General features: G+C 39.3%; 1 protein-coding gene across 2 annotated transcripts in view; it reads left to right on the top strand.

Annotated features, from left to right (window-relative positions):
• The first annotated feature begins 5,016 nt into the window (after window positions 1-5,016).
• LOC147620543 (putative LRR receptor-like serine/threonine-protein kinase At1g67720) overlaps window positions 5,017-22,775 on the top strand; it is a 150,717-nt gene continuing 132,958 nt past the window's right edge. Inside the window, exons 1-2 of one of the 2 annotated variants that reach the window (XR_015269944.1) lie at window positions 5,017-5,172; window positions 5,575-6,163. Coding sequence is in view for 1 of the 2 variants with exons in the window: in XM_086824768.1 (XP_086680894.1) it covers window positions 5,094-5,172; window positions 5,575-6,163 (668 nt within the window). In the remaining variant the exon portion in view is untranslated. The remainder of the gene's footprint in view (window positions 5,173-5,574; window positions 6,164-22,775) is intronic. The other variant, XM_086824768.1, reaches the window with a different exon arrangement.

Raw genomic sequence — 22,775 nt, 5'->3', positions numbered from 1 at the left:
GGTCATGTGGTGACCTGGTTGACGGCGGGAGCTTGCTGCTTTGTTGCCTTTCCTATTGATGGTGTTGAAACACAGGGCAATCATTATGTCTATGCCCTAGATCATTGGAGTAGAAGCAGGCTCCACTTGGACCAAATCTTCCATCTCCTCTTCCATATGGTCTATTGATTTGAGGTCATGTGGGACCAGGTTGACGGCAGAGGCTTGTTATTGTGTTATCTTTCCAACACCCTTGGGTTCATGTTCTACGTGTTATAGTAACACGTCTCTGCAGAGTGATTTTCCTATTCACAGATTTTGCATACTTGTTGTGTGCATCTTAATTGGAACTCCTCTTCCATGTGCCCTTGATTGTTGCACCTCATTCACCAGACATCCAGTCTGAGTCTAGATCCTATGTGTCCTCCGGTAATCTTTGCTAGAAGATTACGGAGATACAGAATCTGTGGTAGTAACAGTTTTCTTATCAAACATAGTGATAAGATAGTCCCATATAGCATATGACGTGGATAACGGATAAACATCTAGCATGAGTGAATCATTAAGGGTAGAAAGTATATACCGACGAGCAGCCTTATCACGACGAATCCAGTGTGCATGATCAATTTTCCACTGTTCAAAAATAGGACGTTCAGTAATAATAACATCATTCTGAAGTGGATCATTAGGTTGATGAGGGCATGCAAGAATACGAAGAACAATATTTGCCAATTCGTCTCCTTCCAAAATTAATAGCATCTTGTATTTCCAACCACGAAATCCTTGGCCTTGGAAAAGAGGAACAGAATGCTGCCCAGAAGGAAATCCGTTAACAAGTATAGTGTTTGCCATGTCGGGTTGTGAGAACACGTACAAGATAAGATCGCAGAACTTTGCAGACCATGTATGAGATATGCGAAACGTAGCAAAAAGAGGCATACACCAGACGACGAGCATAAAGTGATCGTGTAAAGAATAGAATGTGAACCAAAATTAGAACTCTAAAAGTGGAGACCTACATCTCATGCACGTAAGCAAACTTAGAGGTCCATAAAAGATGAAAATAATAATAAGAAAAAGCATCGCGTTATGACGCAACTTGCACAGCAAGTTTTGTATCTAATTGTAGCTTGTACAGTAAGCATCTGTTCTGAAGCTTTCACGGAAAGCTTTGATGAATCCTGCTTATGACTCAGAGACAACTACCTGTTTGCTCTCACTCACAAAGAACTTGTTTTACTGTTTCAGATGCAGTTTCCGATTGACAAACCGTTTTGATAGGATTCACCCCAGCACTGTACCATCTACGCATCAACACCTAGTTTTGGTTTTAAGGACGCGATTAAGAAACAATTCTTATTTACAACAAGTGGAGCTATAATATAAAATCATGTAGGCAACATATAATCAAAGAACCAATCAACCCTGCACAAACCTATTACAAAAGATCAATCTTGTAAGACATGAAATCATAATCATAAATTGAACAAGAAGACGTAGATGCTTCCCTTATGATTAGAATCGCTCTGATACTATGTTGAGAGAGGGAGAGAGACGAGACAAGAGACACCACATACGCTCCACAAGAATGAATCATATTAGTCACAAGTCACATATATATAGGCAAGACCTAGAGTGAGTTAGGGATAGCTATATATAGCTCCAACAAATGTTTATAAAGAAACTTGGAAAATAAGTGTGGATTATAATAGCATAAGACGCGATGGAAATGTCAAGGAGATGTATGAGAGGACCATTTTTAAAATGTTGGCTTTTGGTTATGAGCAAGATAATCAAACCTTGATGTAAAGATCCAAAGGGTATTGGTTATGAATGCAATTCAAGTGCATTTCTACAATCCAACTAGAAATTATCATCAAACTTAAAAGTCTAATCTAAGAATGATTGAAGAAAGGAGTAAATGGACAAGGAAAAAAGTATATAATCATTAAATCAACAAATTATATTTCAAAGATGTTAAAGTTCATATTTTATGGATTTTCTTGCGTCTACATTTCGAGCAAACTATGAATTTTCTTGAGACAAATAATTGAGAAGTGATCTTAGTATTTTGGTAATGTAGTGCCATGAAGGTACTTTTAGTGTGACGTAGGTTTTTTAAGTTAATTTATGAAGCAATGTATCTTTTTTGTGAAATCCAATATTTTTATAAAGTTGGATGTCTCATTACAAAATTTATGCTCTCAAAAATTAACAAAATGTTTGTTTTTCTTAGTATTTTTTATATATACTTGTATAATGGTATTGAGAGTTTAGATAGATTATGAAAAATAAAGAAAATAGGTAGCGTGTACACAATTTGTTCGGTTAAAAATTTTCTTTCACATACTTTTGTGTAGCATAGTACAACATTTCAAGCATTCAAACTGTATTTTTTCTCATTCATATGAGGAGGGTGACCCCTTTAACTTAGTCGATAATGCCAGTAGTTACCTAGTAGATTAAAAAGAGCCCTTGGGAATTGACTAATATGTCTTACTCTATTATTCAAGGGCAAGGAGTACGGTTCCTTTTGACTCAAGTATAGCAAAGACGTGTGTATCACGGGTGTCTCTCTTTTTAAGGGCTCCATCTTAGAAAAATAGGTAGAAGCCTTACTCTATTATTCAAGGGCAAGGAGTACGGTTCCTTTTGACTCAAGTATAGCAAAGACGTGTGTATCACGGGTGTCTCTCTTTTTAAGGGCTCCATCTTAGAAAAATAGGTAGAAGCCTTACTGCCATTTGGCCATGTAACTCTTTTCTCGATGAAAACTAGATGAAACTTCAACAACCTTTAGACCATCACATGAAACCAAATAGTACTTTTAGCATGCTAGTGATCATATTGACGTCTTATCAAAAAACATTTCCAAATCTTCAACTAGAAGACAAATTGAAAAGGAGTCTAATAATCAAATTTATGTCTAGTTAAAGAGACATATGAATAGTACCATAAAAGTTTATATTTTAATATCTAAAGAAAATAAGTTGCAACTACCCATTTGCAAAAGAGTGTCTTGTTACTCACACAAAATAACTTACAATAACTAAAGAAAATAAGTTGCAACTACCCATCTATAAAAGACTATCTTGTTACTCATACAAAGTAACTTACAATAATTTTCAATAGCCATCACTTTACAAGGAAACTAAACTCAGAGAACACATAAGTATAATCAAGTACTAATAAAACATTTACAAAAAAATGTCTTGTTACTTACACGAAATAACTTGCATTAACTTTCAAAGACCAAAGTTAGAGAACACATAAGTATATTAAACTTTGAAGTACTCACAAAAAATTAGCACCATAGAAAACTCAAATACATGATATAATCAAGTACTCACAAAAAACAAATTTGAAATTTCATGTTAGTGCTGAGATCAATGCTCACATAACCCGATTCGTAGTGTAATTTTTTCGGTTTAAATTTAGAAATCCCGGTTAAAATTCGAGATTGCTTTAATTTTAAGGATTGAAATTTGCACATTTTAGTTATAAATCTCGACATTTGTATAATTTCTCATGATTTTCAAGTCTAAATCCCAATTAAGCCTATGCAATATTGCCTTTACTTTTAAGGGTTGAGAAAAAAATTTCTTTCAAGTAGTGGCTTGGATCACTAAGGCATTTGGCAAAAATAAATCCCACCAAGTATTTACTATGCCTTGCAAAAAGGACAAGACCAAAAACATGATAGCGAAATCATGTCAGGAAGTCATGTGAAATGCACTCATGTAATATACTTTATTTTTTCTCTCTCCCTTATTCCAATAGTTAAGGTATCAGAAAATTTATTTTTTTCTTTTTTTGGGAACCAGCAAATATATATTTATAAATCAATAAAAATACACCATATTAGATAATTTGGGAAAAATCCCATTCACTTTTGAAAAATAGGATCATGGTGAACTTGTCAAAAATTTCGTTGAAATCCCGTCATGTGACGTATCATTGGAAAGATCTTGAACAATAGAATCTAGATCTTCAATCTCCAAAAAATTTGGAGTTGGCATGTTTAAGATATATACAAAATTAAATGGAGTGATTGATTCCCAAAATATGAGATTTTTGCCAAATTATCTAATATTGTGAAACTGACTCTAGAATTCAACGTCCTATCCCTACCCCCACATCTCTATTCATTTTTGTTTAGCAATTCACATAACAGATTCCATCTAGCCTCCTCTAATATAAAAGAAGATTGTTCCCAAGACACATGATAGTTCAGCAGAATAGAAGCCTCCATTAATGCTTCAGTGGTGCACCCTCTAGGGGTCTGTTTTTCTAGCATATCTCCCTTCCTTGACCAGATCTTAATAGTGGGCCTTGTCCCCATTGGAAAAGGTTAATGTGGAGAAAAGGTTTTGAATTTTTGCCAGATGCCCCACGAATGCACACCTTCAACGTTTAACCTTCTTGATTAGGAGCAAGCTTGATTTTTGATTGACATCATGCAAAAATAATTGTCATCATTGTCAAAACAAACACGTGTACATGTAAACAGTGAAAAACTTGGAGTCCTCATCCCTGTCAAAAAAAGTAACCTTGATCAGGAGTGGTACGATAAATTAAGTGGTTTACATAAAACTTAATTTGGAATATTTTCTTAAAAATTAAGATGGTACTGAATTGACCATTCGAGGGTACACACAATTATTAGAGGGTCACAATTATTTGAAGGTATTTTGAGAAATACTTTGAAACTTTGCAAAAACCTTGAGATTTGGAGATTTTTCCTTATAAATAATTGCACATTCTTTAGATAAAGGTATTCCACTTTTTGGGAAGATTCTTTTTTTCAAACACTGATGATAAATGTGATAAATTGTTTTTTTTCAAACACTGGTACGCACAATTAGGCCACGGTATCTCTGCACACCGCAATTATTCAAGGGTCACGGCGCACGCTTTTGACTCGGGCAACCCCGCACGCGGCACAGGTATTCTTGTCCGGTCTCTGTCTGATTCCTTGGTAGAAAGTAACAGGAAGACGACGATATCTCACGACCGGGAGTCACGAGCGTTGCGATTCTTATCTCGACAAACAGGACATTGTGCATTCTCTAATTACACAAGAATCTTGAAATACAGCTTGCAAGAGTCTCATCATGAGGGGGCGCATCGTCTCTCTATTGTTCTGTCTTGCAGTCTTCATGTTCTTGCCTGCTCGTTCTGCAGCGCAGGCAGGTGTGCACTAGCTGCTCTCACTGTCCTACTACATATAAGTGATTAGTATGCCTCTGCATTCGAACTGTAGGCTTACGTGTACTATACAACTAAGACTCAAGTGTTCTTTGCTTACATGCATGTTGCTAGCATATAAGTCCTACTACATATAAGTGAAGGGAATGGATCAAAAATCCAACTTTATACACCTAATCCAACTTTAAATACCCTGAAGGAAATGAATACCTTCAAAACTTCAAGGGGGTTGTAGTAGTAAATCCTTTTAATCTTCAAAATTTTCTATTTTTTTTTAAATTTTCGAGCACTGAACTGAGTGTTTGGTTACATGCATGTTGCTAGCTGTAGATGAGCATTTGAGGTCCAGATCTCAAAATGTTTTCCATGCGGATGTTTGAATTGCAGGATTTCAAAGCATCAACTGTGGGGGATCAAACTATTCTGATCCTAGCACCGGGATTCGATGGGTTACCGACACCAATAATACTGATCTGGTGGATCATGGCTTCGGTGGTGAAATTGAAGGTAGGCTGCAAAATTCAACAAGCGTGCCGCTCAGAACCCTTCGGTTCTTTCCAAAAGACCCCAGGAACAGCAAGTTCTGCTACACTCTGTCGGTTGAGAATGGCAGCACGTACATTGTGCGTGCCTCTTTCCTCTATGGAAATTACGATGGGCTGAACCATCCTCCTTCATTTGTGCTGCTTCTCAATTACGATGTATGGGTTAACGTGACCACCACTTCTAATTCAACGGCTGATCCCACCATGCATGAGTTCATGTACATTTCTCAGCAAGATAATGCGTTTGTATGCTTGGCTCCGCACCCAAACAGCAGCGACACGCCTTTCATATCCAGCTTGGAGCTCAGATCTCTCAATTCCAACATGTACTTGACCGCCAGCGGCGATTCGGAGGGTGCCCTCAAAATGGGATATGGACTTCTCCTCTCGCACCGCATAAACTACGGTGCAACAACAAGTGACCCAATAAGGTATGTGGCATCTTCCTCCCTTTGTTAGCCTGTTTTTGACCTCTAGTTGGTTTTGATCATGTTTTGTATAAGTTAATGATTACATACATGTACATGGCCATCAAGGTGAAAATAAGGGCCTATTATCGTAACGTAAAGGTAGATGGTTTGCTGAATATATGTTCTCTGTGTATATGAAAGTAAAGAAAAATTGGACAAAGCTTTTAAAAGTGTCTGTGAACATGTATGGTGTTTTTAGCAATTTTAGCTTCATGACCCACTCAAAATTAGTGATTTTGGGTGATTTTATAAATTTTAAACCACAAAGTTTCCTTCCTTGTTAAATAGCCCATAACTTTTTGAAGAACCTCATAAAATATCCTTTGGGATAAGGGCTCTATTGCATGTGTCGACTAATGTCATTGTGAGGCGACATTGGCATGCTCTATTTGTTGCCATATGTACGGAACTTCTTTGTAGTACTCAAATTGTTATTTATTATTTCCTTGTTCTGTTCGATACACTAGATAGATGGGGGAGGGTGATATTTTCCACTATGAGCATATGTAATTAATGCTTCGCCAAAATAGAAGCTATAAATAATGTTATTTTTATATATTACTCTACTACACATATATTGTTGAAAAAAATCAGTGCAACTCTAGTTTTAATAACTTTTAAAGAAGTAAAATATCACATCTTTAGAGAAATTATAAAGGATATCTCATTTTTTCATCTATTATTGTTTTTTGTTCTTTTGTATAGCTATCTTGTATGGTTGTGTTAGTATCTCAAAAAAGTACATCATGGCTCCTAGTGGTAGGTTTTAAGAGTTTTTCTCTATTTTTTTCACTTGTATGGTTGTGTTAGTATCTTAGAAAAGTACATCATGGCTCCTAGTGGATAATTTCATTTATTATAACTTTTAAAGAAGTAAAATATCACATCTTTAGAGAAATTATAAGGAATATCTCATTTTTTCATCTGTTATTGCTTTTTGTTCTTTTATATAGCCATCTTGTATGGTTGTGTTATTATTCTAGAAACATACATCATGGCTCCTAGTGGATAATCGTTTCTCTAATTGATACACCACATATATTTGCACTAAGATTTTAACCTGGTAGGTTTGAAGCTCCTTTCTTTGAATTGCTCTTACATTATTGGTCACTTTAGCTTAGTGTCTGTCCTAGATTTTTTTCTCTCATTTCAATTCTTTTCAACTACTACATTTGGAAGGAAAGGTATTTGCAATATTTTCCTTTGTGATCATAATGCAACCAAACCTAAAATGTTATAAGGAGTTAATTACTTAAATTCTTCTCTTATATCCTTTCCCTTTTCTCATAAATCCTTATGTTGAGACTAGAAATGAATATTTCTTAAATGTTTCTTTTAGGTTTGGTCTCTTAATCTCTCATTTACAAGGCACTTGGAAATGAGACTATTATTACATAAGGATTAGTGAATCAATATTTATATAGAAACCTTGGACAAATCTTTTTATGATTTCTATGTTATGGGACGACATGTACCATTTTTTAGTCTATAAAATCCACTTAAAATTAGTGATTTTTTGAGGTTTTCAAAATTTTCAACCCTAAAGATTCCTTGGATGGCTCGATGGCCACCAACATGAGTACTCTGATGTTTAACAGTTCCCACCCCTTCACACTATCAATAGCATCTATTTTATACACATGTTTATTATTGTCTCTTAATAGTCTCTCTTTTATAGGTAAACTTTTAAGTAATTGAAGTAGATAAAGTTTAAAGTTTTTTAATTATGGACATGAGTCTCTATTTGATAATACTATTTAGTATGCTAAATATTATAATTTTAATAATACAACAATACGATGCATTATAATTTTAAGAGTGAATTATGTCTTGATTATTTTATAATTTTTATATTTTTTGTTTAATATTAAAAATTGAAGAAGATGTTGGTTCAGGCACTAATCCTAGAACCATCAGATTTGAGAAAAAAGTTTCCATGTGTATGTGGAAGATGTTGCCATAGGTAATGTTCTAATGCATGCCAGTTGCAAAGTAGAAAAAGAACTACTCAATGACATATTGGGAAGCCCTGGGAATGCTCTATTTTGTCAACAAGTAGTGTTGTATGTATTGCATGTGCAATGACCAGATACTCCCATCACCATTTGTAGGATCATGAGCTAAATGTTATGATGAGAGAGACACACTAAGGAATAACTGGAGAGCACTTGTAGAGAGAGATAACATTCATGGTCAATTATTCTGAACGATGCTTGGAATTACGCGAAGCAATGTGATTTCTATCAGAGGCTTAGCGAACCTACTGCAATAATGCCATTAAATTGGTAAGTATGGGAGGATCTTGGGCCAAAGGCGAGTTGAAAAAAGATTATTAATGAGAATATATCATATGGGACCAAAAGCTGCATTCCCACTCCATGGGCTTTCAGAATAGCCTATAAAGTGATTATATAAATGACACCATTCAACCTAGTGTATGGGGTGGAGGTAGTAGTGCCCATGGAGTTAGTAAAAAAATAAAATGAAGATTATCGTATAGTAATCCATGCTTAAGAATGGGAAGTAACGTCACGAGGTGAACCAGGAACAATTGGTGATAATAACCTTTTTCGATGTGACAGAACAGGATCATAAGCAACTAGTTATTGGGGTTGGGTTCTGTAAGGTCCCTACCCTTCCTAAATAGGGGAAATCTTTAAGATAGTCTCATAAGTCTAACTTGGGATAATTTCCTTCTCATCGATACCTTGACCATGTAAGATAGAAGGATACGATTAGTAGGTATGACCTAGTTCTATGTCGCATGGGGAGTGTGGTCTTTCTAAAGGATTTCTAAATTCAAACCACTCATAGAGTGATCGACCTTAATGCAGGCAACGTCTATTCTCTTGACTTTTAGACACAACATTTTTTCCCTCATTTATGCAAGGCACATGCGCTGACCTAGTCCTCTAGAGTAGGGTTGCCCCCCAGGGATTTATTTATCTCATGTAGAGCTTTAATTAATTGATTGGAAAGTTACCCGACTAATCAGGTCCACCTATCTCCATAGGATGTTGCCATCACAGGGCATTTCATCCTCATACTTTTCAGTCAACTTACATGTCAATTCGTACTTAATCCTACCACCACACACACTGTTTGACATAAACAAACAAGTTCCTTAATTAAAGGCCTTACACATTGTTCATTTAAACAATCTTTATCAATTATACACAATGTTTACAAATAAAGGATTTTTTAAAAAAAAGATACAATGTTCAAAATTATTCATAGCCAAATCCAGGCTCTTTACTTTATTCTGCTGATGATCTAGAACGTGGCCTTCGAGCCTCTATAGAATGGGAAATACCTATCCCCCTATGGGACCATACACCTCATCGTCGACAGCTGGTGAGGACTCAAGCCGGCCTCTCTCCCTCTCAGGCTCCATCCCTTGATCCCCCCGCCCCTCAGAGGGATGTCTACATGCTAAAAGGAGGGGTTACTCACCGCACTAGCCTAGGCCCACAGAACTAGGTAGCATTACAATATTTGCTCTTCCATTGGCGAAATCTCATTCTGCCAATGGTATGAGGGATACCTTGGGTAGACTCCTGGCTTCGCTAACGTCGCCGTCGCCTGGCTACACAAGCACAGTAACGGGGTTAGCGTCGAGGTGGGGAGAATATATACCTGTACTTCTTAACTGAATGAAGATAACGATTTACAAATATCAATCTACAGAATATGACAGATTTCATCACTTTTCTTGACAAAACAACAATTTCACAAAAAATTTGGTATAAAGAAAAGTGGCATCTTCTTTCTTAATTTCTTAAAGTTAACATTAAAGACTAATTTAAAAAGTCTCCTTTTAAACGATGAGCAAGCTAACATGGTCATTAATTCCTTGTGGGGCTTCCAAGGGGAGAGATGGGGTGGCATCTGGTGCAACCTCTCGAGACGACTCATTATTGTGCGCGTCTCGAGGTGATATTTTGGAACTTTTGGGAGAGAGCTATTATTCTCGCCTTCTTGTGGCCCACGACGTCACCAATCCAATGCTTCATTTGGTTCTCAAATCGGAGCTCGTTTGCTCAAGTTATGAGAAAAAAACTCCTAGGTATGAACCACCTCTAAGAGCCTATAAAAGCCCTTACTAAAGTCACTGTTAATGGGGGGATGTGTCCTTAAATAGGATTTGTAGGGAAGAAGGTTGTAGCTAGAGGGAGATAATGGGGAGTCCTCCCTTAAGTCTATTCACACCACGGGGGGAGGGGGGCGGTGCGGGGAGAGCAACTAAGGACACTCTACCCTCAAGGGTAAGAGGAGGCAAAATATTCTGCATAGGGCTTACTTGGAGATGGGAAAAAATGGCTTACTAGAGGAGGGGTGCAGTGGCTTATCGAGTACAGTACACCACACAGTACACCGCACGAGTGTTGCGTATGGCCTGTCGGGTGTGCAGATGGTGTGCAGATGGTGTGCAGATGCTGTGGAGAGTGTCGGGTATGGGTAGAGCAGGGTGTTAGGTGCCTCAACCATGAGGTACTGGGGGGTTTATATAGGTGCGGGTACGGGTATGGGTGTACGAAAAGGAAGAGCAAATCGTGGGTGCAAAGGATGGTGTGTGGTCAAAGTACACCGACCTGTGGCTTGCATGGGAGTTGGAAAGGAAGGGTACCTATGCGTGGGCAAAAGCTATGATATGCATGCACCTTCTAGGGGACAAAGGTAGCATGGGCATCCACGTGGCGGTCTGTGTGGACCGTACACTAGGGCGATCAGTATTTGGTCCTTACGCGGGCATTGCATGGGTTCGCGAGTGTGTGTATGACATCTTTTTGGGGTGTGACATCTAATTTGGGGCACCGGCCTTGATATGCATGTCAGAGCCCCGACGGTGCAAAAAATATTTTGGGCAAAAATGTCTAGGGTGTCTTCCTGGTCATAGGGGTGCTAACCGTTTGTTAATCGAACACTTGGTCCTGCATTTATTAAGGTTTAATTTTACTATATTCTAATTGAAAAAATAACTAAAAATTTACGTATAGGCTCGATCCAGTGTTCGTTTTGGATACTCTAAAATTCTATATTAGGGTAAAATCATGCACAAACTCTGAATTTGGACTCAAAATTCTAAGATTCTAGGTGGAAACATATAATTATTAAAATTGTTAATTTTTACACCACAAAAGATCATAAATTCATGGACATATATTATTATTGAAGATGGGCTTGTCACATCCTTCGCCCCTTAAAGAAATCGAGATGTCCTCATCTTGTCATGAATTCAAGGTAATCCTTTAAGAGTTTCGCTTCATCTTCCCAAGTCGCATCTTCTTAAGGGTAATCTTTCCACTCTACTAGATGTTCTACAAGAGTTATATTATGGAGTTTTCTTTCTCTAGAATCTATGATCCTACTAGGCTACAACTCAAGGACTCCCTGATTTGGGATTACGACTTATTCATCATCAAGAATATGATCAAGACGAGGTACATAAGGCTTTAACAAACTTACATGAAATACATTGTGGACCTTGATATGGGCTAGGAGTTGGATCTTATAGGCACTTTTACCCAAACGCTTGATAACTATATAGGGTCCACATTATCTTGGATTGAGTTTCTTATATTTTCCAAGTGATAGAGAACTACACTTGGGTCGCATTCATGAAGAACTTTGTCTCCTTCCCCTTGAAGATCATTTCAGACCTCCTTGTGTCAGCATAATGCTTTTTCCAATTTTGAGCAACTTTAATATCTTTTTGGATTACCTTGGTTTGTTCCTCCATCTCTTCGAGCATTTTTCTGGATGCCTCAACTCTTGTGGTTGGATCAGAGAAATTTAGAGGAGACAAACATTCTTGCCCGTAGAGTGCTTTGAATGGTGACATTCTTATGCTCTGAAGGGTTTTAAAATCCTTTTTTACACATTTTTTACATATAGAAGGGTATCATTTAAAGGGGTATTTATAGATTAAATAGAAAAAGGGTGTGTTTTATTTATGAAAAATTTACAAATAAGGGTTTTTGAATTAGGCCTTGCACACACGTGATATAGAGAGTTTATATATAGTGAATCCCTGTGTGATGATAGGTTGGCTCTCTTAGCCTGGCCATTGGTCTCTAGATGATAAGCTGTACTAAAGCAAAGTTGAGTTCCCAAGGCTTGAGATAAGGAATGCCAGAACTTTGAAGTGAAATCAGAATCTCAATCACTAACTATCCTCTTCGGGAGACCATGAGTCTTGAAGACCTCCTTGATGAATAATCGGGTAACATTAGAAGCTTTAAAAGTTTCTTTGTTGCTATAAGATGAGCTACTTTGGTAAGCAAGTCCACCACCAGCGCTAAAATGGAATCATATTCTCCTTGTATAGTGGGAAGACTTGTGACAAAATCCATGCTAATGCATTCCCACTTCATTTGGGGGATATCCAAGTGTTGAAGCTTCCTAGGCATCTTGACTCTTTTTCCTTTGATCCTTTGTCATGAGAGACATTGCTTCAAGTGCCGAAGGACACTATTTTTCAAGCCCGCCCACTAATGATAGCTCCTCCTTACAGCATTCAATGTTTCTGCATAGCCTGGTTGCCCTACAGAGTGGGGCTATCATGATCTTCATGGAGGATTAGCTTCTTTACAGCAAATCAATACATAGCATGTGATTGAAGTAAAGACTCCCATCATGGATGAAGTACCCCTTGATTATATTTTTTCTCTTTCTCTAAAGTTCCTCCTTCTACTAGCTTCACCATCCTATGGTAATCAAGATCATGAGATGAGACTTCTTTGACCTTGTTCAATATGGGATCATTTGGCATCAAAATTGCACTTAAGAAAGATTTACGGCGGCGGGCGGCTGAGTGCATCTGCTCTACCACATTATCATTCCCAAGGTGGAATTTGATGTCAAAGTCATATTCTTGTAGGATTTCAATCTATCTTCTCTGCCTCATGTTGAGGTTAGGCTGGGTGAAGATCAACTTCAGACTCTAGTGGTCAGTTACGAGATGGAATTTTCCCCTAAGAGATAATGTCTCCATAATTTGAGGCAATGAACAATTGCTAAGAGCTCCAAATCATGGGTGGCATAATTTTGTTCATATTGCTTTAACTTGCAAGAAGTATAAGCCACTGGTCTTCCTTCTTGTCCTAAGACATGACCAAGTGCTAGACTACTGGCATCAGCAGTAAACCACCTCAAATTCCCTAGTGAAATCAAGAAGTTCTAGGATTTGGTGCTGAGATAATGATGGCTTTGAGCTTATCAAAGTTGACTTGATGGCTTGGCAACTACACTATTTTGCAATCCTTCTTAAGAAGATCTCTCAAGGGTGTAGCTACTACCAAGGCATAATCTTGGATGAAAATTTTGTACCATCCTATGATTCCCAAAAATCCACGAACTTTGCGGACTGATTTAGGGGGTGGCCATTCCAAAATATCCTTGACCTTGGCAGGATCCTACCGAGGTACCATCTTGGGAGACAAGTAACGAGACCTTAAGTCTATTTTTGAGAAAAACTTGACCCCATGAAGTCTGTAAAGAAGTATCCAATACGAGGGATATGAAGTCTGTCAAGAAGTATTCAATACTTATTCTTGATAGTGGCTTGATTTAAACCTCGATAATCTATGTAGAGACGAAGAGTGTAGTTCTTATTTTTTTGGAAAAGAACAGGTGCTCCCCAAGGGAGCTCCTAGGACATATAAATTCTTACTTAATGAGTTGGGAAAGTTGCTCCTAAAATTCAATATGGCTTCACGAAGCGATATTTTATAGGGTGTTTTTGAGATAGGTTGAGAACGAGGGATCCCCTAAATTTCATGATCAACTTCTCCAGGAGGTAGTAGTCCTATGAGCTCGTCAGGAAAGATGTTAAAGAATTCTTGGAGCCAAGAGGGTTCTTCTTCTTTACTAGGTTCAGCATCTTTGTTTAGCTTAACTAGGAAAACTTGTTGTCCCCTACGTGCTCCCTTGAGAAGATGCTTTACCTTGACTACCCTAGACTTAGTTTACTTGTCTTCCCCTTAACTGATACTACTTGGCCATGCTCATTTTTAAAAGTGATACTCCCCTGGTTACAATGAATATTAGCATTGTTTGTAATTAACCAGTCCATTCCAAGGATCCAATTATAAATTTCTAATGGCATGACTCTAAAATGACCATGAGTTTGCTCACTACCCAATTCAAAATCAAGGTTTCCTACAGAATGTTGAGACACTACTTCCTTCCCACCACTAGGCTAGTTCTACAACCATTCTTCTAGCTGGATTTTGACCCAAGTTTAATTTATGTAAACACCTTGGAGAAAGAAATGAATGGGTACTGTGACAATAAACCTTGATGTTCTACCGCCGCATGGATGGTGACATGTTTTTCTTTAGCTATCTCTCCAGAGTTGGTTCTTTGCTTATAGCACAGGTAGTGCGAGAAACTGATCCACGGCCTTGCCACGTCCACTACCTCTTGCACCTTGGTGGATGGGGTTTCCATGGCCTGATTTGATCTACCACTTTGAGGAAAAGATGATGCAAGCTTGCCCTAAATTGTCCTGGCTCATTGCATTTGCAACAGAGAGGGGCCTCTCTAGAAGAAGCAGCACATGAGCAAGGAACAAAAGAGTTGGTTTGCATCCCTCGGTTGTAGTAGGGAGCATTCTGCTAGGGCTTCTTGTAAGATTGATCTTTAGGGTATGCTTCAGGGTAAGATCTCTTTTGAGGATTAGCTTTACTAGACTTCAACTCTTTCAGAAGAGGCTTTGCTCGTATAAGAGCATCTTGCAATGGTCTTGGCCTTAATGCTTTTTGAGGCGAGAATCCAAGGGTTCATTCAAGCCTTGGAAAAAATGAGGCACTTGCTAAGAAGTTGTCATGGCCAAGGCATTACATCCAAAGAGTGATGAATTTATAATAGTATTCTTCCAAGGTTAAATTGAGCTGCTTGAGACTTAAAAATTCATTCATCTTGATGAATTCATGAGATGGCAGGAGATATCTTTCCTTGATAGCCTACTTGATATCCTCCCATGTTTGGGAGTGTTCAGTGACTCCCTTGTAACTGCATCATTGCTTCCACCAGAGCTTAGCATCCTCGATGAGTTGAAATCGTGCAAGCATGGATTGGTTTGCCGCTCTAGTACCGGTAGCTGAGAAATAATCATCCATTGATTCGATCCAAACATCAGCATCCTTCTCAATTTTTGAACCTTCCCCCTTAAAGGAGGGAGGTTGCATTTGCTTGAGTAGGAGCTTCTTCTCTTGGACATCTGTATATAGTGGTGCATTGGGGAGTGGAGGCTGAACGTCCTCGTCATTATCGTAAGATTAAATTTTAAGATTACAAGACTCATACTTTACATTACACTCATGCTTTTAAAAGTACAACTTTTGAAATCATTTTATTTGTCGAATATTTACAAGGATAAGTTTTATTACAAAGGTTTGAGACTAATATAATTAGTCTTATCATCATAAAATAAAAATCCTAGGCTCAACTAGACATGAGACTAGACCGGTCCACATAGGTAAAATATGGGGGTTTCGCCGTAGCTCAGGGGGTTCACTATATGTAAAGTCTCTATATCACATGCGTTCAAGGCCTAATTAAAAAACCCCTTATCTATAAGATTTTCATGAATGAAACACACCCTTCTTCTATTCAATCTATAAATACCCCCTTTAAATGGTACCCTTCTGTATGTAAAAATTGTGTAAAAAAAAGCTTTTAAAAATCCCTTCTGTTGAACCCACGTGCTACGCTTACAAATTTATGAAGGACTCCTCCCACCCCCCCCAAGCGTCGTAGTTTCTAAGACCCGGAAGACTGATGGTAGGGGTGGTAGACTTTGGATTGGGATGTGTCCCAAAATGGCTACTCTAGACTGATGGTAGGGGTGGTAGACTTTGGATTGGGATGTATCCCAAAATGGCTACTCTATTGGTGGATAAGACCTGCATTACTTAGTCATATATACCGAGCGGTCCTGTGGTATGCAATTCCCATCTATGGTCACAGAACTGTTGGGCCTAAGAGTGCCCACGAACCAAAATAAATGGACCATCTTCAACTTTTTGATCCAATGAATTCGCTTTAAATTGGTGGTAATGTTGCTAGTTTGGTCTGCTTTGATGAAAAAATACCTCGGCCCGCGATTCCAAAGGTGATCTCTACCCTATCCTCTTTGGATATGAGAGGTATGAGGGAGGGATAATCTCTCACGTATCTACACCATAGTATCACGGAACTCAAAATTTGAAAAGTGACAAACGGTCTGGAAGATGCACTAGAAGACTAAGAATCTTGAGTAGGCATCACCCTCTTCCTATAATCGTTCAATCACCAATTTAAATTATTCTAGTAAGTTATGTCATCAATCAACATTAGGTAAAACATATATTTCAAAACAATCTCTATTAACAAGTCCTAGGAACTAAGATCGGCTCTGATAATATCAATTGTAAGTTTCCCCCTTCCTAAATAGGGGAAACCTTTAAGATAGTCTATTAAGTCTAACTTGGGATAATTTGCTACTCTTCGACACCTTAACCATGTAAGATACAAGGATACAATTAATAGGTATGACCTAGTTCTATCCCGCACGGGGAACGTGGCCTTTCTAAAGGATTTCTAAAATCAAACCACTCATAGAGTGATCGAACTTAACTCCGGCAACCTCTAATCTTGAATTCTAGAAGCAACGCTTTTTTCCTCATCTATATAAGGCATAGCCCGCTGACCTAATCCTCTAGAGTAGGGTTGCCCATGGATTTATTTATCTAACGTACCGCTTTAATTAATTTTTTAGAAAGTTACTTGACTAATCGGGTTCACGCATCCATAGGATGTTGCCGTCAGGGCATTCCATTCTCCCACTTTCCACCCAACTCACGCATCAATTTATTTTCTAATTAACCCTACCCACATTGTTTTTTGACATAAATAAACAAGCTCCGTAAATTAAAGGCCTTCACATGGTCCTTTTAAATAGTCTTTATCAATAATACACAATGTTTAGAAATAAAATATTTTTTTTAAAAAAGATACAATGTTCAAAATTATTCATAACCAAATCGAGGCTCTTTACTTTATTCTTTTGATGATCCAGAATTCGGCCTTCCAACCTCTAGAGGTAGGGAAATCCTATGGGACCATACACCTCATCGTCGCGGTAGTTGGCGAGGATCTCAAGCCAGCCTGTCGCACTCTCAGGATCCATCACTTGATCCTCCCGCCCCTCAAAGAGATGTCTACATGCTAGGGAGGGCTTATTCACCACACTAGCCTAGACTCGCAGAACTCGGTAGGATTATAATATTCGCTTCCATTGGTGAAATCTCATTCTCCCAATGGTATGAGGGATACCTTGGGTCGACTCCGAGCCTCACTAATGTCATCGCCTGGCTACACAAGCACGAAAATGAGGTTAGCATCAAGGGGGAGAGAAGATATACCTATACTTCTTAACTCAATCAAGATATTAATTTACAATTAAACTATAGAATATGAAAGGTTTCTTCACTTTTCGACAAAACAATAATTTCATAGAAATTTTGGTATAAAGAAAAGTGGCATCTTCTTTCTTAATTTCATAAAGTTAACATTAAAGACTAATTAAAAAAATATCCTTTTAAACGATGTGACCAAGCTAACCAAGTCATTAATTCCTTGTGGGGCTCCCAAGGGGAGAGATGGGGCGACATCTAGAGCAATCTCTCTAAACTCATTGTTGTGCACATCTCTCGAGGTGATATTTTGGTGAATTTGTGAAGGAGCCATTCTTCATGCCTTCTTATGGCGGCCCATGAGGTCACGAATCCAACGCTTTAGTCGGATCTCAAATCGGAGCTCGTTTGCTCAAGTTATGAGCAAAAAACTCTTAGGGTGTGAACCAGCTCTTAGAGCCTAAAAGCCCTTACTAAAGTCACCGCTAATGGGGGGAAGGTTTCCTTAAACTCAATTTGTAGGGGAGAAGGTTGCAGCTACAGGGAGAGAAGGGGGAGTCCTCACTTAAGTCTTTTCACACAGGGGGGAAAGAGTAGCTAAGGAGGACACCAAGGGTGAGAGGAGGCAAAATATTATGCAGAGTGCTTCCCTTGACATGGGCAAAAATGGCTTGCTAGAGGAGGGGTGAAGTGGGCTTTTAGGTACAGTACCGTATAGAGTGTCAGGTACAGCCTACCAATTACAAATGCTGTGCAGAGTGTTGATACGAATAGAGGATGGTGTTGGGTGTCTCGAGACCACGAGGTACTCGAGGATTTATAAAGGTGTGAGTATGCGTACAAGGAAAGGAAGAGCAAAGCATGGGTGCAAAGGATGGTATGCGGTGAAAGTACACCGACTTGTGACTTGCATGGGCTTGGGGAAAGGAATGGTACCTGTGCGTGGGCAAAAGTTATGGTACGTATGTATAGTAACCTCTACAAGTCTCAAAGGAAACCTAGTCGCCATCACCACTATAATATCACTCTGCATGTCCACTTTCCTAGCCTCCTGCACGATCTTTCCCCTTCCTCCTGTACCAATGATGTCCAGAGAAGTGGACATGGAAAAGTTGCATCGTGCACTTGGATATATCAGGTATTGTGTCTTGACTAGATCGGCTTTCTTGAAGCAGGTCAAAGTTTAACACTCCAAGAGAGTGAGAGGGCCAAGGAGGACCTCCAACAAAAGAAAACTGAAGAAATGCGCACAAAGATGAGGAGTTTTGAAGAGGAAACACTGGAAATCAACCTCCAACTCGTGACGGTAAAAAGAAAAGTCGAGGGAACCAGCTACAAGCTTGCAAAATTGAGTAGAAACATAGCCAGGGAGGCAAACATAGAGAAGGCAAGGCATGCAAAAACTGCAGATGGAATGGCAAAAGGATGCTATATAATGCAGAAAGTTGAAGGCAAGGAAGTCGTTTATAAGGAACACAGATAAGATGAAGGACTAGGAGGCATACGCTGCAAATAATTACATGGAGGAACTTCGGAAGTACCTAGAGGACCTTCATAAAAACGTGCAAAAGTAGGGAGGTGGAATTATACAATCCAAATGAGGGGAGTAAAAACCCCAGAAACCACATCTGCTGCCTTTGCCATGACCACACAAACAGAACAAGCCGAGACCTCCTTCAACAAAATCTTTGAGATCGTAGGGAGATGCTGTGCTCCACTGAAGGAACATGCATCGCAACTTGGGAAAGAATTAAAATAGTTTAAAATCTCAAATTTCGTCTTGAAAGATCATAGCAAAAAACTAGATGAACTCAAAAACTCAGCATAGCAAGTCAACCTACAACCCGCTAGATGAGATGACAACAAATAGGTAAGCCGAAAGAGCACATGTTAGAATCAAGTCCTCCAGAATGAAAGTGCAACCTAGAAGCTCAAGAGTCAAAATGGAGGAGCAGAAGAAAGAGTATGCCGAATAGCAGGAGAAGCCCTAAAGGTACATCAAAGAGCTCCAGGCGCAAGTACGAGAAGATGAAAAGAAATCTCCAAGCTCACGCCGCTAGACACCTAAAATCCTATGAAGCCAAGACTGAGCGTGTCCAAAAAATGTAGAAGAAGGCACTCAAAAAACTAGCGTCAGAAAAACAAGAGCTGCTGACTCAAATGACTGGTGGGGTTAGTGGCTCGGACTACAACAGGCCCGAGAAAAATGATATATATATATATAGTTATTAGTTTTATTGAAACCCTGCAATGGTAATAAGAAGTAGAGCACAAAATCGATGTCTATGACTCTAATTGATTCAATGATATATATATATATATATATATATATATATATATATAGTTATTAGTTTTATTTAAACCCTGCACATAAAGACAAAGAAAAGCTACTCCTTATCTTGCTCTTTGTATTGATTGGTGATTACACTAGAGACGAGAAGTCCGATTGTCTTAATTAATCTACGTTCATTTGTCGAAGCTCATTGAGTCAGTGTAAAAACATGTCATAGAAACTTCTTTTGTAGGAAAATTTGCTCATCAAATCACATTTATCTACTTGAACTCTTCTTATTATTTACGTGGAACAATTTTCCATTAAAACTCTAATAATTGTAGAAATAAATAACAAGTATAGGAAACTCCAAAGGCCAATTTGAATTTGTGCAAGGAAAAGGCCAATGATTTTAACGCTCTTATCTACGTGTGATATCCCTTGAAGCAAACCTTAGTAACTAGGGTTTTAACTTATAAAAGCCTTTTATAACTTTTCCTTCTTCTTTCTTCAATGATGACGATGGCTCTTTACATAGTGTACACTTGTATAACGATTGTATCTCTGCGGTGTTGATAGAATTTTCTCGTCATTGGTGACGATTGTCATACCTTTTCTGCTGCTCCTAGGGCACTTGCTTGGCTTTGCTCCTCTTTGATCTTTCTACAATTACCTTATCCTTTGTTCTTTTGAGTTATTCTTCATAACCTTAAGCCTTTTTGTGTTTAAGTACTAACTACACGATCAAGTATGTAACTGGAGCATAGGGCAATCAAATACCAAACTTCATTCTCATCATCGTTCTTCTTCGGGTTTTCAATCAAACACCATACCCAAACAATGCTCCAATGCAGTCATTAAACTCAAAAGATTCGACTCTATACGGCTTAGAGATAAGACTTGAAGGTCTGTAAGAAACCTGAGGTGCATGCATTTGTAGGATAAGATCTTTAAGTGGGAACCTTATCTTATTTGGCTACTCCTCTAATTTTTTTGTATCTTTATCCCTGTCATGCTTTCTTGATGGTCCTAAGCTATATGTGCTTCCATAGATTTTGACTCAAATTCTATCTTTTGAAGCTTCCTTTTCCCTCGGAAGTCTTCTTTCTCTTACACTTCTTGGTGCTCTTATTTGTCTTGCACTTCTTGGTCCACTTTAGGGACGTCTTTCTTCTCCCTTACCTAATTTGTGTCACCTTTTGCTTGTCGATCTTATTGTTGTAGAGAGGGAACGTGGGTCTCTTTGAGTATCTTAGTCTACATAGGCTCCTCCTACTATGTGATGATGTGATTCGATATCAAAAATCAAAGGCTCCTATTAATGTATCTATTGAGATATAATAATGTGATGACATTGTCGTGCCATGGCACGTCTATGGTGTGAAACCATGCATTTGAGGCCATTAAATGCAAATCCAGATGCATGGGATTAAGTGCCACAGTGTACATGATGTATATATGCCTTTACGCGTAACAGGGCTTTTTTTTGTTCATGTTTGTGTACATGGTTTTCATGTGAGCTTGGTGTTTTGAAGCAGATTCCGAGGGCTAGCAGAAGTCCCTGTGCCTGTGTACATATGGGATGCGTGATTTGTGAATAAACTTTGCCCTGAATGCCCTGGCAAATGTATAGAGCGAGTGGTTTTGCAGTGAGCCGGTACAGGCACGTTGTTTTTTTCAGAGCAGACGCTGAAGATCTGGAGTTTTTATTGCATCAGTATGGTGTGCGGGTGGTTGCCAAATGCATGGCACCGACTCTGATGGCCGTGTCTTGGTAATAATGATGCCGATGATTCAAAGCTGTGGGCAGCTCTTGTCCATTTTGGAAGGTCGTGGATGTTGCACGTGAATTTGAGGTAGAAGGTAATGAAAGGGCAGTGTGTGGCCATCATTTTGGAGCTTTAAAAAAAATAAAAATAAAAATATACTATTAAGTGTGGCCAACTTGTAGGCCATGTGGAAGGTGTTGTTGGCTGCCAGCGCACCATCGAGAAGGTGGCGAAGGCGTGAAGAAAGGAGAGATGGCCGCTTCGAGAGGGAGAGCCGGGGTCCATAAGGGGAGATTGCTTGCTGAGAGTCGTCAGTGTGCAGGAAAAGTAAAGCCAGCCGCCTTGTGTGTGGATCGCCTTGTGGAGGCGCTGCAGCTGCTGCAAACGTAAAGAAGGTGTTGCCGCCTCGTGTGGACTGGCAGGTATTGTTGCTGCAGAGGTGCTGAAGAGAAAGGACCAGCTGAAGGCGGCTCAGGTGCGTGGCTAAAAGCGGGAGCGGACAGACGCGAGGGGAAGCTGGAGGCCGCCTTGTTTGTTTGGGCTTTCAGGCGCAGCTGCTGCTGCAGGTACACACAGCCAGGGCCTCCCTTGTGAAGAGGAGCGAAGTGGACGTGGAGGAACTTTGCTGCGGCTACTCTGGAAGCACCGACGGGTGCTGGCGTCAGGAGAGACAAGCGTGGCTACAGGCGTATGGGCTTGGGCTAGGTGAAGACGGCGTTAAGGTGACGGGCTGGCGAGCTCTTAGATTTGGAAGTGGACGCAGCCGCGCAGGTCAGCAAGGACAGAGAGCCGCCCTGGAGTTGGCTCGAGTTGGCGATACCAGAGAAGAGAAGGTTGGTGAAGAAGGCGCTTCACCTTGTGGGAGAGTTGCGGGTGCTTGGTGGTGGCTTTGTAGATGGTTGGTTTTGTGAAGTCAAGCACTGTAGTGGCCAGAGGAGCTGAAGCAAGAGAGTAGTGACAGGGAGCAGTTAAGCGTGTGGCTATGGATATCGTGGAGGGACTCTTCTGTAACAAGAAACCAGAGAGTGTTTTTTTTTTGCTGTGATGGTGCTGAGTATGAGAGCCTTGAAAGCAATTGCATGAAGAGGAGCGCGTGAAGAGTAGATGGCCAAAGAGATGCAGAGCAGCAACAT

Source organism: Cibotium barometz, chromosome 31 (assembly GCF_041138505.1).
Source record: "Cibotium barometz isolate CiBa-2024 chromosome 31, ASM4113850v1, whole genome shotgun sequence".
Taxonomy (NCBI): domain Eukaryota; kingdom Viridiplantae; phylum Streptophyta; class Polypodiopsida; order Cyatheales; family Cibotiaceae; genus Cibotium; species Cibotium barometz.
This window is presented reverse-complemented; position numbering and strand designations above follow the sequence as displayed.